Source organism: Hyperolius riggenbachi, chromosome 10, assembly GCF_040937935.1.
Source record: "Hyperolius riggenbachi isolate aHypRig1 chromosome 10, aHypRig1.pri, whole genome shotgun sequence".
NCBI classification, from domain to species: domain Eukaryota; kingdom Metazoa; phylum Chordata; class Amphibia; order Anura; family Hyperoliidae; genus Hyperolius; species Hyperolius riggenbachi.
The window spans coordinates 234,805,750-234,820,972 of NC_090655.1; the positions used below are offsets into that span (position 1 = coordinate 234,805,750).

The window sequence follows — 15,223 nt, forward strand, 5'->3', positions numbered from 1 at the left end:
GTAACTGCTGGAAGCTACCAGGCAGGAAATTTCAATATGCTTCATTGCAGTCTGTAATTAATGCTAATTTACTATCAAATGCTATAAAAATTGTCTGTCCCATGTCCATAAAGAGTAGTTCTGTGTCTTTAGTAAAGTTTCAGGACCACCCCCCCCCCCTTCCCTTTCTAGCATTGAGCTGAGTGTGATGTTGTCATTACGTTACCCCTCCCCCAAACTTTTAGTATAGCTGCACTGTTTTATGGAAGGAGCTTGAGTTGTGTTATAATTGCTGTCGATTCAGTCATTTCTTATCGTGACTAGAAATACAGCGGAAGTAGCAGAAGTAACGATCCGCACCACCTTCATGGAAAAAGCTTCATGTATTTATTTAAGGTAACAACATACAAATAGATGAAGCTTTTTCCATGAAGGTGGTGCGGATCATTACTTCTTCTGCTACAGTTCTTTAGTCCTATGGTGTCTGGGACTGTTTGATCTGCACACCTTAGCATCTGACATTGATGGGAAACCAGTGAGTGCGACTTCATACAAGAAACTACTCGTGATAAGAAATAAATACATTTCTTAAAAAAAAAAAGTAAGAAAAAGCTAACTTTTTTGGAAAGGAAAGAAGGGAGAGTCAGGTTTTTATGTCCATCCCTCATGTTGATTGGTGTAACATAGGAAGGGAACATATTTTCTACACAATGCGGGGATGCTGGAGAATGTAGTCTAGAATCATTTTTCATTCATTCCTAATTTGGGTCTAATTTGGGTGTTACATGATCACACCAGATAGGCCCACCCACAGCTGAATCCAGAGAGGAGATGATGGACCATAAACAGCTATCTTGTTTATCGCTTTGCTTTTGTACACGTTTTTGATTTACTTATCAACCTTATTACTGTGAGACTTTGGCAAGTCCAGTTGAGTTCAGTTGGGTCTTATCCCCATGGAGAAACAAAGGAAACAAAGTGAGACGCATCTGCCCAATAGTAGAAGCACAGAAGAAGTTTAGTTTTAAGCATCATCCAAATATAAAATAATGTCAAGACTCGGACAGCCAAAGACTCATCAAAGACTCATCAATAGTCATTATCTCCATAATAATAAGAGTAATTTTACAGGACTCCTGTACAGTATATCACCTTTTCTATTGGAAGTTATGCCTGTGGAGTGGTGCCATCTGCCGGTGCACTGTGGCCTCGCACCCACTGGTGTAAATAAAGAGATTTCTCTGTATTAAATGATTTCCTACACTGGGAGCAGGAAAAGGGCTTTTCACCGGTACAAACTTTCTGGTGAACAACAAGTTCTGAGGTCCTTCTAAACGATTTCCCACATTCAGGACAAAGATACGGCCAATCGCCAGTGTGACCTCTCTGGTGTTTGACAAGGTCTGAATTTGTTCTAAATGATTTCCCACACTCAGAACAAACATAGGGCCTCACACCGGTGTGAACCCTCTGGTGTTTAATGAGGTCCGATTTTGATGTGTAGGATTTCTCACACTCAGAACAAAGATAGGGCCGCTCACCGGTGTGAATTCTCTGGTGAATTACAAAGTCTGACTTTACTCTAAATGATTTCCCACACTCAGAACAAACATAGGGCTTCTCCCCAGTGTGAACTCTCTGGTGCACAACAAGAACTGATTTTGATCTGAATGATTTCTCACAAACAGAACAAGAAAATGGCCTCTCGCTGGTGTGAATTTTTTGGTGACCAACAAGATCTGACTTGGATCTAAATGATTTCCCACACTCGGAACATGCATGCGACCGCTCATTGGTGTGCACTTTCTGGTGCTTAAGGAGGTCTGACTTAGCTCTGAATGATTTCCCACAATCAGAACAAGGATAGGGCCTCTCACCGGTGTGAACTCTCTCATGTATGACAAGATGTGATTCCAAAGTGTAACATTTCCCACACTCTGAACATGAGAAAGGCAGTGTCTGTAAGTGTCTCTTCTGGTGCACAGCAAGAGCAGCTTTAGATTTATAACATTTTCTGCATTCAGAGCAGGGAAAATTCTGATTAACATTTTTAGTGGCACAATGAGAATTATCACATGATGAATCCTCCAAATTAGTTGGATCTGTTGCTGTACCGGCTCTGTGACATGGTACATGAATATCTGAGCTGATGGCTTGTGATTTCTTATAAGACACCTCACCACTAGAGGGAGCTGTACTTTTGTTAGGACTGAAACCTCTGTGGTCATCTCTAGCAACAGATGCACGTTGCCTGCCTTGATTATCTTCTGCAGTATTATCTGTGTATGACATAAGATGTTTCTCTGGAATGTTTCTAGTATCCAGTACATCTGTTGGAGGAAAAATATTGTTGTTAAACACTTCTTACTGTCTTATGTATTGCACTCAGGGGTTTTCAATGTAATTGAGCTCTATAATATAATTAGCACTAACACAGGAATAAGGAGTAGGAACATTGATGACATTCTTATACTGCGGGATAGGGATGGGCCTTTCATATGGTGTACAGTATCTCCTCCTCATTTGTTGGGGCTATGATGTTATACTGAGGAATGGAGATGGACCTTTCATATGGTGTACAGTATCTCCTCCTCATTTGTTGGGGCTATGATGTTATACTGAGGAATGGAGATGGGCCTTTCATATGGTGTACAGCATCTCCTCCTCATTTGTTGGTACTATGGTGTTATACTGGGGAATGGAGATGGGCCTTTCATATGGTGTACAGTATCTCCTCCTCATTTGTTGGTCCTATGATGTTATACTGAGGAATGGAGATGGGCCTTTCTTATGGTGTACAGTATCTCCTCCTCATTTGTTGGGACTATGATGTTATACCAAGGAATGCAGATGGGCCTTTCATATGGTGTACAGTATCTCCTCCTCATTTGTTGGTACTATGATGTTATACCAAGGAATGCAGATGGGCCTTTCATATGGTGTACAGTATCTCCTCCTCATTTGTTGGTCCTATGATGTTATACTGAGGAATGGAGATGGGCCTTTCATATGGTGTACAGTATCTCCTCCTCATTTGTTGGTACTATGATGTTATACCAAGGAATGCAGATGGGCCTTTCATATGGTGTACAGTATCTCCTCCTCATTTGTTGGCACTATGATGTTATACTGAGGAATGGAGATGGACCTTCCATATGGTGTACAGCATCTCCTCCTCATTTGTTGGTACTATGATGTTATACTGAGGAATGGAGATAGGACTTTCATATGGTGTACAGCATCTCCTCCTCATGTGTTGGTGCTATGATGTTATACTGAGGAATGGTGATGGGCCTTTCATATGGTGTACAGTATCTCCTCCTCATGTGTTGGTACTATGATGTTATACTGAGGAATGGAGATGGACCTTTCATATGGTGTACAGTATCCCCTCCTCATTTGTTGGTACTATGATGTTATACTGTGGAATGGAGATGGGCCTTTCATATGGTGTACAGTATCTCCTCCTCATTTGTTGGTGCTATGATGTTATACTGAGGAATGGAGATGGACCTTTCATATGGTGTACAGTATCCCCTCCTCATTTGTTGGTACTATGATGTTATACTGTGGAATGGAGATGGGCCTTTCATATGGTGTACAATATCTCCTCCTCATTTGTTGGTGCTATGATGTTATACTGAGGAATGGAGATGGGCCTTTCATATGGTGTACAGTATCTCCTCCTCATTTGTTGGTACTATGATGTTATACTAAGGAATGGAGATAGGACTTTCATATGGTGTACAGAATCTCCTCCTCATTTGTTGGTACTATGATGTTATACTAAGGAATGGAGATAGGACTTTCATATGGTGTACAGTATCTCCTCCTCATTTGTTGGTGCTGTGATGTTATACTGAGGAATGGAGATGGGCCTTTCATATGGTGTACAGTATCTCCTCCTCATGTGTTGGTACTATGATGTTATACTGAGGAATGGAGATGGACCTTTCATATGGTGTACAGTATCTCCTCCTCATTTGATGGTGTTATGATGTTATACTGAGGAATGGAGATATGCATGTCATATAGTGCAATAATAAGTAGACAGATGAAGGAAAGCATAACCCCGATTGTGTTATAAAGCGGATGTGCCCAGGCTGCTCGATCACCACTCGAGTTCTAAATCAAGGAAGAAGAAAGCCGGCACCATCCAATGCTCTTTTACTATTTATTGAAGGCTGTCATAATAGTACAACATAATAGTACAACTGTACAAATAGCGACGTTTCGGAGCGATGTCCTAGCTCCTTTATCAAGCCATGACAGCCACAAATGTAATACATTCACAAACAGGTCTATATAGTACATCATATCAGCTTAAACCAATCACAAGCTAGTATTACCATTAGCCAATCCCTGTCAGGCATACATGAGCCGGACCTGATGGGAAACTATTCTCATAGTGGAGGAACCAATGGAAATGGTCTGCTCACCTTTGAAAAATGTGTCCGTTCACCTAGCCACGCACTGCGCCGATGACAGCCCCCAATCCCACAATACACAGCGATGGTACCACCCACCGGATAGTCGGACCTGATGGGGAACTGTGTACGTGAGAGGGCAACGCTGCAACGTCGTGGACGTTTCCAGGGTGACGGCAGAACACGGACGGAAAGCTCCGCCCACCTAGAAGAGGCAGGATGTAAACGTCACTGTCTTACGCCGGCTGATCACGTGGAAACTAATCCACCAATCAGCCGGCCTGCCGTCTCCCTGTATCACAACAACGGCATCAGAGCATGCCGCGTTGTCAAGGAGATGGAATGCCAGTGGGGCTGTCCGTGCGGGGAAATGGAGAATAGACACATAAGCCAAGCAAGCAGGAAAAGTCTCCACTGCCCAAAAGGACAATATACATGCCATAGATCACCAAAACTAATCAAAGTTTATAACACTTAGATCAAGACAGGGGCATCAACTGTAAAGTAATAAACAAAACTTAAAAACAACAAAAATGAGCCAATAAAGATAAGGAGTGTTATATCAGTGGTAATAGATCGTATTCACGTATCATACCACGGGGCTCCAAGGTATCAAGTGTGCGTATCCAATGAACTTCACGGTACAGCAGCTGCCTGTGCCTATCTCCACCATGTTTTAAAGGAGGCACGCTGTCAATAATCTGACAGCGTAACTGGCTAACATTGTTTGAAAAGAGAAAAGTGACAGGCAACTGGTTGATCCGTGAGATGCTCACGGATAGCATGTTTGTGTGACGATAGTCTGACCTTAAACTTCTGAGTGGTCTCCCCTACATAGAGGAGACCACATGGACATTTCAAAATGTAAATAACATACTGTGAATCACAGTTGTATATACCCCTAATACCATATCTTTTGCCAGACCTTGGATGAGTGGTTTAGTTTCCACGTGATCAGCCGGCGTGAGATAGTGACGTTTACGTCCTGCCTCTTCTAGGTGGGCGGAGCTTTCCGTCCACGTTCTGCAGTCTCCCTGGCAACGTCCACGACGTTGCAGCGTTGCCCTCTCACGTACACAGTTCCCCATCAGGTCCGACTATCCGGTGGGTGGTACCATCGCTGTGTATTGTGGGATTGGGGGCTGTCATCGGCGCAGTGCGTAGCTAGGTGAACGGACACATTTTTCAAAGGTGAGCAGACCATTTCCATTGGTTCCTCCACTATGAGAATAGTTTCCCATCAGGTCCGGCTCATGTATGCCTGACAGGGATTGGCTAATGGTAATACTAGCTTGTGATTGGTTTAAGCTGATATGATGTACTATATAGACCCGTTTGTGAATGTATTACATTTGTGGCTGTCATGGCTTGATAAAGGAGCTTGGACATCGCACCGAAACGTCGCTCTTTGTACAGTTGTACTATTATGACAGCCTTCAATAAATAGTAAAAGAGCATTGGATGGTGCCGGCTTTCTTCTTCCTTGATAGTGAATAAAATAAACAGCTAAGCACCTCAAAAGCAGAGGCGAAGTTTAAGGCATGCCACTGATATTACATTGCTGTTTGAATTTGTGGTCAGTTATTGCATAATGTTGACATCAAACATTGTTACTACCCCAGTATCAACTGCAGTCAGCATCAGGCTTGCCATCAAAGCATTATAGAGCCTTTTAAAGTTTGCAAAACTAAACAAAATCAGGAAAAAGAGGTGACCTGAGGAAGCAGGCCAGTACCCGTGAAACACATTGTCTTTTGAGCATCATTAAAATGTATTTCTACCAAAGTGGTTGGTTCTTTTATGGAGGTAAGACAAACTTACTCCTATATTTAATGATTTAGAGATTTGAATATCTATCGGTGCCTCCTACAGTTCCTTTAAAGCTAATGGGAACCGGGTTTTTAAAAAAAAAAAGTCAGATACTCACCTAAGGAGAGGGAGCCTCTGGGTCCCATAGAGCACTCCCTCTCCCGATGCCCGCTGCTGTCCTGGCTCCCTCGTAGCGGTATTCGACCATTTCTGGGATGAGAACGGAGGAGCCAGCGCAGCACCGGGGCCACCGGGAGAGGAGAGGGATGGCTCATTAGGACCGAGCCTTCCCTCTCCTTAGGTGAGTATCTGCCTTTTTTTTTTAAACCCGGGTTACATTAGCTTTAAACAAAAAACACAGCCATGTGTAATGTTTACCTGTGCTGATATCTACAGAACATTTCTGTTCTACTTCTTCCTGTTTAATTGTCCTCGTGTCTCCCTCCTTTATGGACTCATCACTGTTTACATATGTCTCTTCTTCCTTTTTATTTCTCCTGATCCTTTCAATCTCCTCTGCAGACTGCTGATCACTTCTCACAAATGTCTCCTCTTCTTCCCCTTCAATTGGCCTCATCATTTCATGCTTCTTCATCAAATACTGGCCACCCCTCACATATGTTTCTTCTTCTTCTTCTTTTTTAACTGTCACCATCATGTCAACCTCCTCTGTAGATCGTTGATCAGCCTTTATATAAGTCTCTTCTTCTTCCTCTTTAATTGTCCCCTTCATGTCACCTTCCTCTGTAGACTGCTGACCACTCCTCACATATGTCTCTTCTTCCTTTTTAATTGTCACTATCATGTCACCCTCATCCATGGACTGCTGATCACTCCTAACATACGTCTCTTCTTCTTTCTCTTTAATTGTCCCCTTCATGTCACCCTCCTCTGTAGATTGCAGATTACCCATCACATGCGTCTCTAGTTCTTCTTTGACAATTTTTAGTACTTCACTCTAAATCCAGAAAACAATATTAAAAATTAAATTAAAATTTCTAAAATGTGAGCAGTAGCTTAAGTACAGTACATAAATTAGTATAATCTTATACGATTTGGAGGCATTTTTGAGCTTTTAAATATGCTCGGTCCCACCTACCTGATAATGGTGGGGGGTGGCCTGACCTTCTTGTGGACAATTCCAGGAATAAAGAGCACCTGTACATCTCTCTGGTGGGTTCCTCTTACTAGATTAATCTGTAGGAAACACACACACTGACTGAATGCATTGTCTATGTGATTATCAGATGATGGGGATCTAGGTGGACCTTCCATATTGCTCTTTCCTTTACAAGAAATGAAAGTCTCTTCTTACCCAGTGATGTGAGCGGCGGCTGATTCTCCATCATGATGTCCTTGTAGAGGTCCTTGTGTCCCTCTAAATTCTGCCACTCCTACACAGGGAAGCAGATAGTGAAGAGAAAAGTTATTAAGAATACAGAGAAGATACTGTACATAAAATGGTTAATAGCAAGGAAGGAATTTGTACTAAAAATGTGATGTGACTATAATCCTCTTTCTCAGAAAGATAAATAATGTAAAGCAGATAACAAGGTATTTGGGTTTGTTTTAAATGTAAATTCCACTTTTGTCAGAAAAAAAAAACATGATGTTCAGTGTATGTTACAAGACATGCTTACTTTGCATTTATGTGCTTCTAAAACACAGGCATTCCAGACTCTATTACTACTGCTGTCTACCAAAAAAAAATTAAAAAATTACTGAAGCGTCTCCACTTGTCTCCTCCCACTCCACTGATGCTACCCGTCTCTGCCAATCCATCCACTGGCTGCCAGTTAGACAGCGGATTCCTATGTATATTTTCTCAGTTACAGATTGCCCAACAAGCTTATGGTGAAGCAGAACTGCTAGGAGTGTGTAAGGGGCTAAAAAAAGACCAAAAATCCCTCTTACTAAAAATGCTATGGAAAACAGAAGTCTGTATTAACAGAAGGTATTTGTGATTATTCAGGCTGTAGTTAGCATATAAAGTCTCCCACAATGCATCACTGCTGAATATTAAAAGTGTTCCTTTGTTGTCCCTGAAAGCTAAACACACCTCTAGAACCAACATGCATCCAGACTGTTTCAGACTGGTCGGTCCTCATCAGTGCATGACATGGATTAATAGGGCACTATGGGGTAGGATTTCTGTTTTATATTACCTCAGTAATCTCTAGATACCATCCCACCCAGAGCCATCATCCTCTCACAAAACCTTCCTGTCCTCTCGCCTGGTCACATCCTCGCAAATTCAAGACTTCTCACAGGTGTCACCTTTTCTTTGGAATTCTAGCCTTGAAATTTTTAAGCGCACCCATAAAACGCCTACAATAACAGAGTCCTCCCTCTAGTGTTTCTTGCCTCTGTAATATCAGTTCTATCAAATGGACTTGAGTCTGTATTGCTAGATGTTTTCCTACCATGCATGAACTATGTATGCGGCTTTGTATTTGTGTTGCTGGTTGTACCATCCATACTATGCATGTAACTACGGCCCCCAGTATTGTCTGTATTGTACACTGTACAGCGCAACGGAAGCTGCTGGTGCTATAAATATAAAAATAAGAATAACTATAACAGCAGTTTACAGGGGAACAGTTTATCTTTTAACACACTTGTTAAAGAGAACCTGAACTGAAAATAAAAAGTCAAAATAACCATACACAGGTCATACTTACCTCCTGTGTAGTCTAGTACCCAATCTCTTTCTCCTCTCCTGCGTCCCACGAGCCCACTGTGATCAATGGAATTCTCCGGCCTCCATTTTAAAAATGGCCATTACCCCATAACAGCTTCCTGGTCAGCACACTGTTAAACTATATCACCCACTTGAGCCATAGGGAAACATGGACATTACCTTGCACATTCCGTTGTAACTGACGGCTGCTGATATATAACTGACAGCAACTGGTATATTTCAGTTCTGACAAAATATTGTCAGAACTGGAAGGGATCACTGTAAGAAAAAAATGGGGAGCTTCTGAAACGAACTGAAGGTGAGTTTAGTATGTAATATTCATTCGCAGCTACGTCATGTGTTTATTTTAAATAATTTTACTCACTACAGGTTCCCTTTAAACAAAAATCTGAGTTATCATATTGAACCTGCACTTATCCGTAATCCTCTGCCACTGTCCTGAAAACTTAGTATCAAAACTACCGTAATACAGGTACCAGAATTCAACAAATTTAGCAACTTTGAACTTCCCTGAAACTCGAAAGTCATTACTACAACAAATTTTCTGCTAATGAAGTACACCAAAATAAAACGAATGGAATAAAATGCTTTGCCGTGGACAATGATTAATATTAACTTCATATTACATTCTAAGTTAATATTTCAACTTATATGAGGGTGTCCACTATCACCTGTGGATGTACCATGTCTGACCGCACTAGTTTGTCTGCTGGGGTTTTAGTGACTCAGATTGGTAATACTGTATAGCCTGATACAACCAGGGATATGTGTGGCTGAATGTGATGTACACATAATATATTACTAATTATTATGCTAATAATATATCTACTGACGGTAGTGTTTAAATATTTAATTCAAATATAAAATGATATCTTACAATCTGCTTTGCTGCCAGTCCCAGCAATGTCTCCTCTGCACTTCCTCCTAGTTAAGCCCTCACTTCCTGTTTTGCAATACATCACTTCCTGTGTGATTGTCCCAGCCCTCCCTCTCTACCCTTCACTGGACTGTGTTATGTGTGGACACTTTTCACATGTATATACCAGCTAAGTACAACCTACGGGTGGAAAGGTCACAGTGGCTGGCATTTGAACCCCTCTCTTGAATGGAGCCCTGCAAGGTCCTACCGTCTATTCACAGGGCTTTCTGGTACTAATTGTTTAAATTTTTCCTGATATGTCCCATCAGAATCCCTGGCTTGACCACAGAGTCCTCTCCACCACACTGGTTACATTATTGCTGAAGGGTTCCCTTTAATATAAAGCTTGGAAGCCCTCTGTCAACAATACACAATAAATCCTGGACATACTTATGAGGGTGAACCTTGATCTAAAAAACAAACATCCCCTCTTGGCAAACTTCTTTAAATCTGAGAGCCACTGGAGGTGTGAATGGAGCCTAAGTGTTATTAAAACTTACCTAACTCTTCTTTTGCACTATACTCTATCACCTTTTAGGATTCTCCTGTAATTTGTCATCAGTGAGGAGAACTCTGCCTAGATCATGTGACCTCTACATCAGGATAAGAAATGGTCAATAACATGCTAATTTAATGCAAATCATGCAGCTCGGCATGCCTGTTTCTAGGGGTAGGACATCACTCAGAGTCGGGACGCAGAGATGGGGAGGCATGCAGAGTACGCAGCGGGATTGTCACAAATTCAATACGGCCTCACCAGGATTAAGGCACCACATGTACTTCCTGGTCATCTCGTCTCATGGTAACAATGCAATCTATCACTGAGACAGGAAGTCCAGGACCAGGAACCACATGAGGAGTCTGTGGATACTGGCAAGCAGAGTTATCAAAATGCTCTCGATGTGCACTCTGCATGCTCCCTCTGCATGCACCCCCAAAGCTCTCTGACTACCTAAACAGGTATCTCTCTGGCTACCTAAATGGGGGCCTCCTTGGCTACCTAAATAAGGGCCTACTAAATATTAACAACAATAACCATAGATTTACAAACATGCAATCCCAAAAACGTCAGGTGCAGGCACTGGTATCCTTAACCAAAGAAAAAAACAAAGCAACCAGGGTGCTAAGTAGGTTAGCATCGGATTTCTCAATCAGATCGCGCGCTAACTTTGCGCGCGCAAAGTTTTACGCGCGCTAAGTCCCATAGGCTTTAATGGGCACTTCGCGCGGTGCGCCCTGCGCTCTGTGCAGTACGCGCGTAAAGTTTTACGCGCATAAAGTTTTGCGCGCGTAAAGTTTTATGCGCGAAAAGCTTGTTTAGACGTGCTAAGGGGGTTTTCACAGGCGTGCTAACAGTTAGCACCGCTTTGTGAATCAAGCCCAAGGACTGCAAAGTTTTAATTCAAAAGTAGAAAATCTTTATTGAATAAAATCTTAAAAATACCATTTGCATAATTCGGCAACTGCTATAGTCGACCAAGAGACCACCACTCCCTAACCCATTAAAAACCCAGCCATATACCCACCAAAGTGGTGCATCCTAGTCCCTCCAATAATGTACGTGAGGTATCCTAAGCCACAGAAAAATTCTCTGTAGCTAGGTAAAAATTGAAAAAATACACTCACAGAGGTAACAATCAAAATTAATGGAGACCGTGGACGCATGCGCGGCTACGCCAAGATGGCCGCTTAGGCACAGAGCTCCGGCCCCTCACAGTCAGCTTACCGCCGCCCAAAGCTTCTTCTCCGCACCTGTAACGCGGCTCTGGACTGGGATCTCCGCTAGACCACACAGGCGACCCAATGGCCTCCAAAGCAGCACCCAAAACGTCCGCGCAAGCCGGCGCAATGGATCGCTTTCTGCGCACCACGGACAGCCAAGATGGCGCCGGCCTCGCTGCACAGCCTGACGCAGCTCCAGCCCAGCAAACCCTCCTGTCTCCATCACCCGCTCCTCTGATGGCAGAACTGCTGGAAGCCACATTAGAGCGACATTACCGCTCTCTACATGACTCACTGCAACAGGTAATCATTACAGCAGTCACTGACTTGAAAAAAGACATAAACATCTTAGGGGAACGCACCACCACCCTAGAGGAGAAAATGAACACTCTTTCTATACAACATAAAGACTTGGAGGAGGAACAGAAACTAATGCAATCAGATATTAAATACTTACGATCTGCACAAGAAGACCAAGAGAACCGTGACAGACGACAAAACTTAAGAATCAAAGGTATCTCCGCCTCGGTGACCCCTGACAGATTAACCGCTCACCTGACTGAACTTTTCAAATCACTATCCCCAGACACCGTGGATGAGCTCTGGAGGATGGATCGTGCCCACCGCTCGTTAGGTGAAAGACAAACAACATCACAGAGGCCCAAAGATGTGATCATCCGTATGCACTATTATGAGGCAAAAGAGGCACTTCTAAAAGCCTCACGTAACACCTCACCGATCTCCTTTAAAGGAGACGACCTCACCATCTATAATGATCTGTCGCTCATCACCCTGGCGAAACGCAGGGCTCTCAAGCCTGTCACGCAACTCCTCCAAGACGCTAAAATAACCTACAGATGGGGCTTCCCCTTTCGCCTAATAGTGAATCGCAATGGATCTGTATTTACGCTCTCGGACATTGACAACGCCCCTATGTTTCTGAAACAAATGGGCCTTCGCTTTCCTACAAATATTCCCAATATTCACCCCTGCTCACCCTCTGAGACATCTCCCCCCAGAAAGCTGCGCCATATTACTCACTCGTCACATATGCCTATATGAAGTCTCACCTACCCGACTTCGCCTGAAAGGATGGACTCCCAAGTCTCCTGAACAGTGTTTCTTCATACTTAAAAAGATAACCTTTTAGGAGCTTAGACCTTAGGTCTCATTAACACCGGGATCCAGGACTTCAACTTTATACACTTATGGGGCACCTGGTTTCGGTCCCTGTGTCGACCTTCTTGGACTGCTCACATGCTCCTCCGGAGAGTTGTTTTAGAGGACCCCTGGACTCGGGAGGCTCCAGGAACTCTCAATCAGCTCTCACTGGCACAACTATCTTTAGTTGTCGCACTCTGTGACCACGATGTTCTCAGTGGTTTGTTCTACCTCCTGCTGTTGTGTTTTTCTATTGCCTATAGTCATGTCTTTTTTAATACATGGCTATTTATTCTGCCTCTTATCTTACCTTATGTTTATGTTCCACACCAACTGATTGATGTCTTCTATGCAATTGTTGATTTTAGAGATAATGGTTAAGCTATATACCTTAAACTGCAAGGGCTTAAACATTCCCCAAATAAGAAGCTCCCTGCTCAGGGACTTACGGAGACTTGTCATAGACATTGCTTTTCTTCAAGAGACGCACCTTTCTGTACAGTACTCCATACGTCTCTGCTCTAAAGCATATCCAGAGGTATTTTTAGCTTCAGGACCTAAGAAAAAAGCAGGTGAGGCGATCTTATATAAAAAAGGACTCCCTCTCCAAATAACCAAAACTATAAAAGATCCCGCAGGACACTACCTTATTCTATTAGGTTCTCTAGCAGGTAAACCAATAACCTTAGCAAATGTATATGTCCCGAATACTAATCAAATCCCCTTCCTCACAAAATTTTTAGCTAAACTGCAAAAGGTGGCTAATGGTACTCTTCTTTTAGGAGGTGACTTTAATCTGGCCTTTTCCTCCACAACCGATAGGTCCATATCTTTGGACTCACAGTCCTTCCCTTCACATGAACGACTCTCCAGAAAATTTAGGGTCCTGACCCGTAAACATGGCCTTCTCGACCTTTGGAGAATCTCTAACCCTACATCCAGAGATTATACCTTTTTCTCCCCTCCCCACGCAACACACTCCCGCATCGACAATTTCTTCTCCAAATTACCTACACTTACATCCCTAATTACAGCAGATATTCATCCAACGGCCTGGTCAGACCATCACGCTGTCTTAATAGAATTAGACTGGGTACACACGCCCCACAAACCTATACATTGGAGACTAAACGAATCCCTCCTAAGAGATAAAATATTTCTATCCAAAATGACAGATGAAATCCAGTCCTTCTTCACCATTAATGTTCCCTCAGTTTCCTCATTGGGAATGACCTGGGAGGCACACAAAGTCTTTGTACGTGGACTGTTCATCGCTGAGGGCTCTAAACGTAAGCGAACCTCTTCACAAAAACTAACTGAACTTACCAAGGCCCTCGGGGATGCATGCGCCTCTTACAAACAATTGTCTACCCAAGAATCATTCGCCAATATCCAAAAACTAAAACTGAATATTAGATCCCTTCAGTCTGCCCAACTAGAAAAAAGCCTGAAATGGTCACGACAATTATTTTTTGAACGGGGTAATAAACCGCACACTATCCTTGCCCACAAATTAAACCCCAGGGGATCTTCTCAGGCGGTCCATGCCATGAAAGACAAAGACGGTACTACTCACTACAATCCATCAAAGATTGCACAACTATTCAACACTTATTATGAACAACTCTATAATCTCCCAGACCCCTCTCTTGACCCTTTATATTCAAACAAGGTAGCTTCCTTCCTAGAACAACTTGAACTCCCTAAATTAACTGAAGAAGAATGCACTTCCCTTAATGCACCAATCACCACCACCGAAGTAGTAGCAACTCTCAAATCACTCCCTTCTTCTAAATCTCCTGGCCCAGATGGACTCCCTTACTCTTATTACAAAAATTTCCAAGAGGTTCTCTCACCCCACCTAACCTCATTAGCAAACAAGATCATGGGAGGGGAATTCCCTCCTTCGTTTTAAAATCTCTCCTAACAGTTATCCCCAAAGAAGGAAAAGATCCACAGCTTCCGCAAAGTTACCGTCCTATCTCTCTCTTAAAGGAGAACTGTAGTGAGAGGTATATGGAGGCTGCCATATTTAATTCCTTTTAAGCAATACCAGTTGCCTGGCTATTCAGCTAATCCTCTGCCTCTAATACTTTCAGCCATAGGCCCTGAACAAGCATGCAGCAGATCAGGTGTTTCTGACAAATTTAGACAGATATGACAAGATTAGCTGCATGCTTGTTTCTGGTGTGATTCAGACACTTCTTTAGGCAAATAGACCATCAGGGCTGCCAGGCAACTGGTATTGCTTAAAAGGAAATAAATATGGCAGCCTCCATATCCCTCTCACTACAGTTCTCCTTTAAATTCAGACCTTAAAATCATTACTAAAACTCTGGCCAACCGTTTAAATCCTATACTACCTAGGCTTATTAACAATGATCAGGTGGGCTTTATTTTAAACAGGCAGGCGGGTGATAATACCCGTCGAGCGATAGACCTTATATCCCACATGTCGCGGGTAGGCAAACCCTCTCTGCTTCTTAGTTTAGATGCAGAGAAGGC

General features: G+C 42.8%; 1 protein-coding gene across 1 annotated transcript in view; it reads right to left on the reverse strand.

Annotated features, from left to right (window-relative positions):
• Nucleotides 1-411: 411 nt before the first annotated feature.
• The window catches only part of LOC137534846 (zinc finger protein 615-like), a 50,805-nt gene continuing 35,993 nt past the window's right edge, over nt 412-15,223 (reverse strand). Inside the window, exon 6 of the mRNA XM_068256517.1 lies at nt 412-1,865. Within this exon, the coding sequence (XP_068112618.1) occupies nt 1,147-1,865 (719 nt within the window). The 3' untranslated portion in view covers nt 412-1,146. The remainder of the gene's footprint in view (nt 1,866-15,223) is intronic.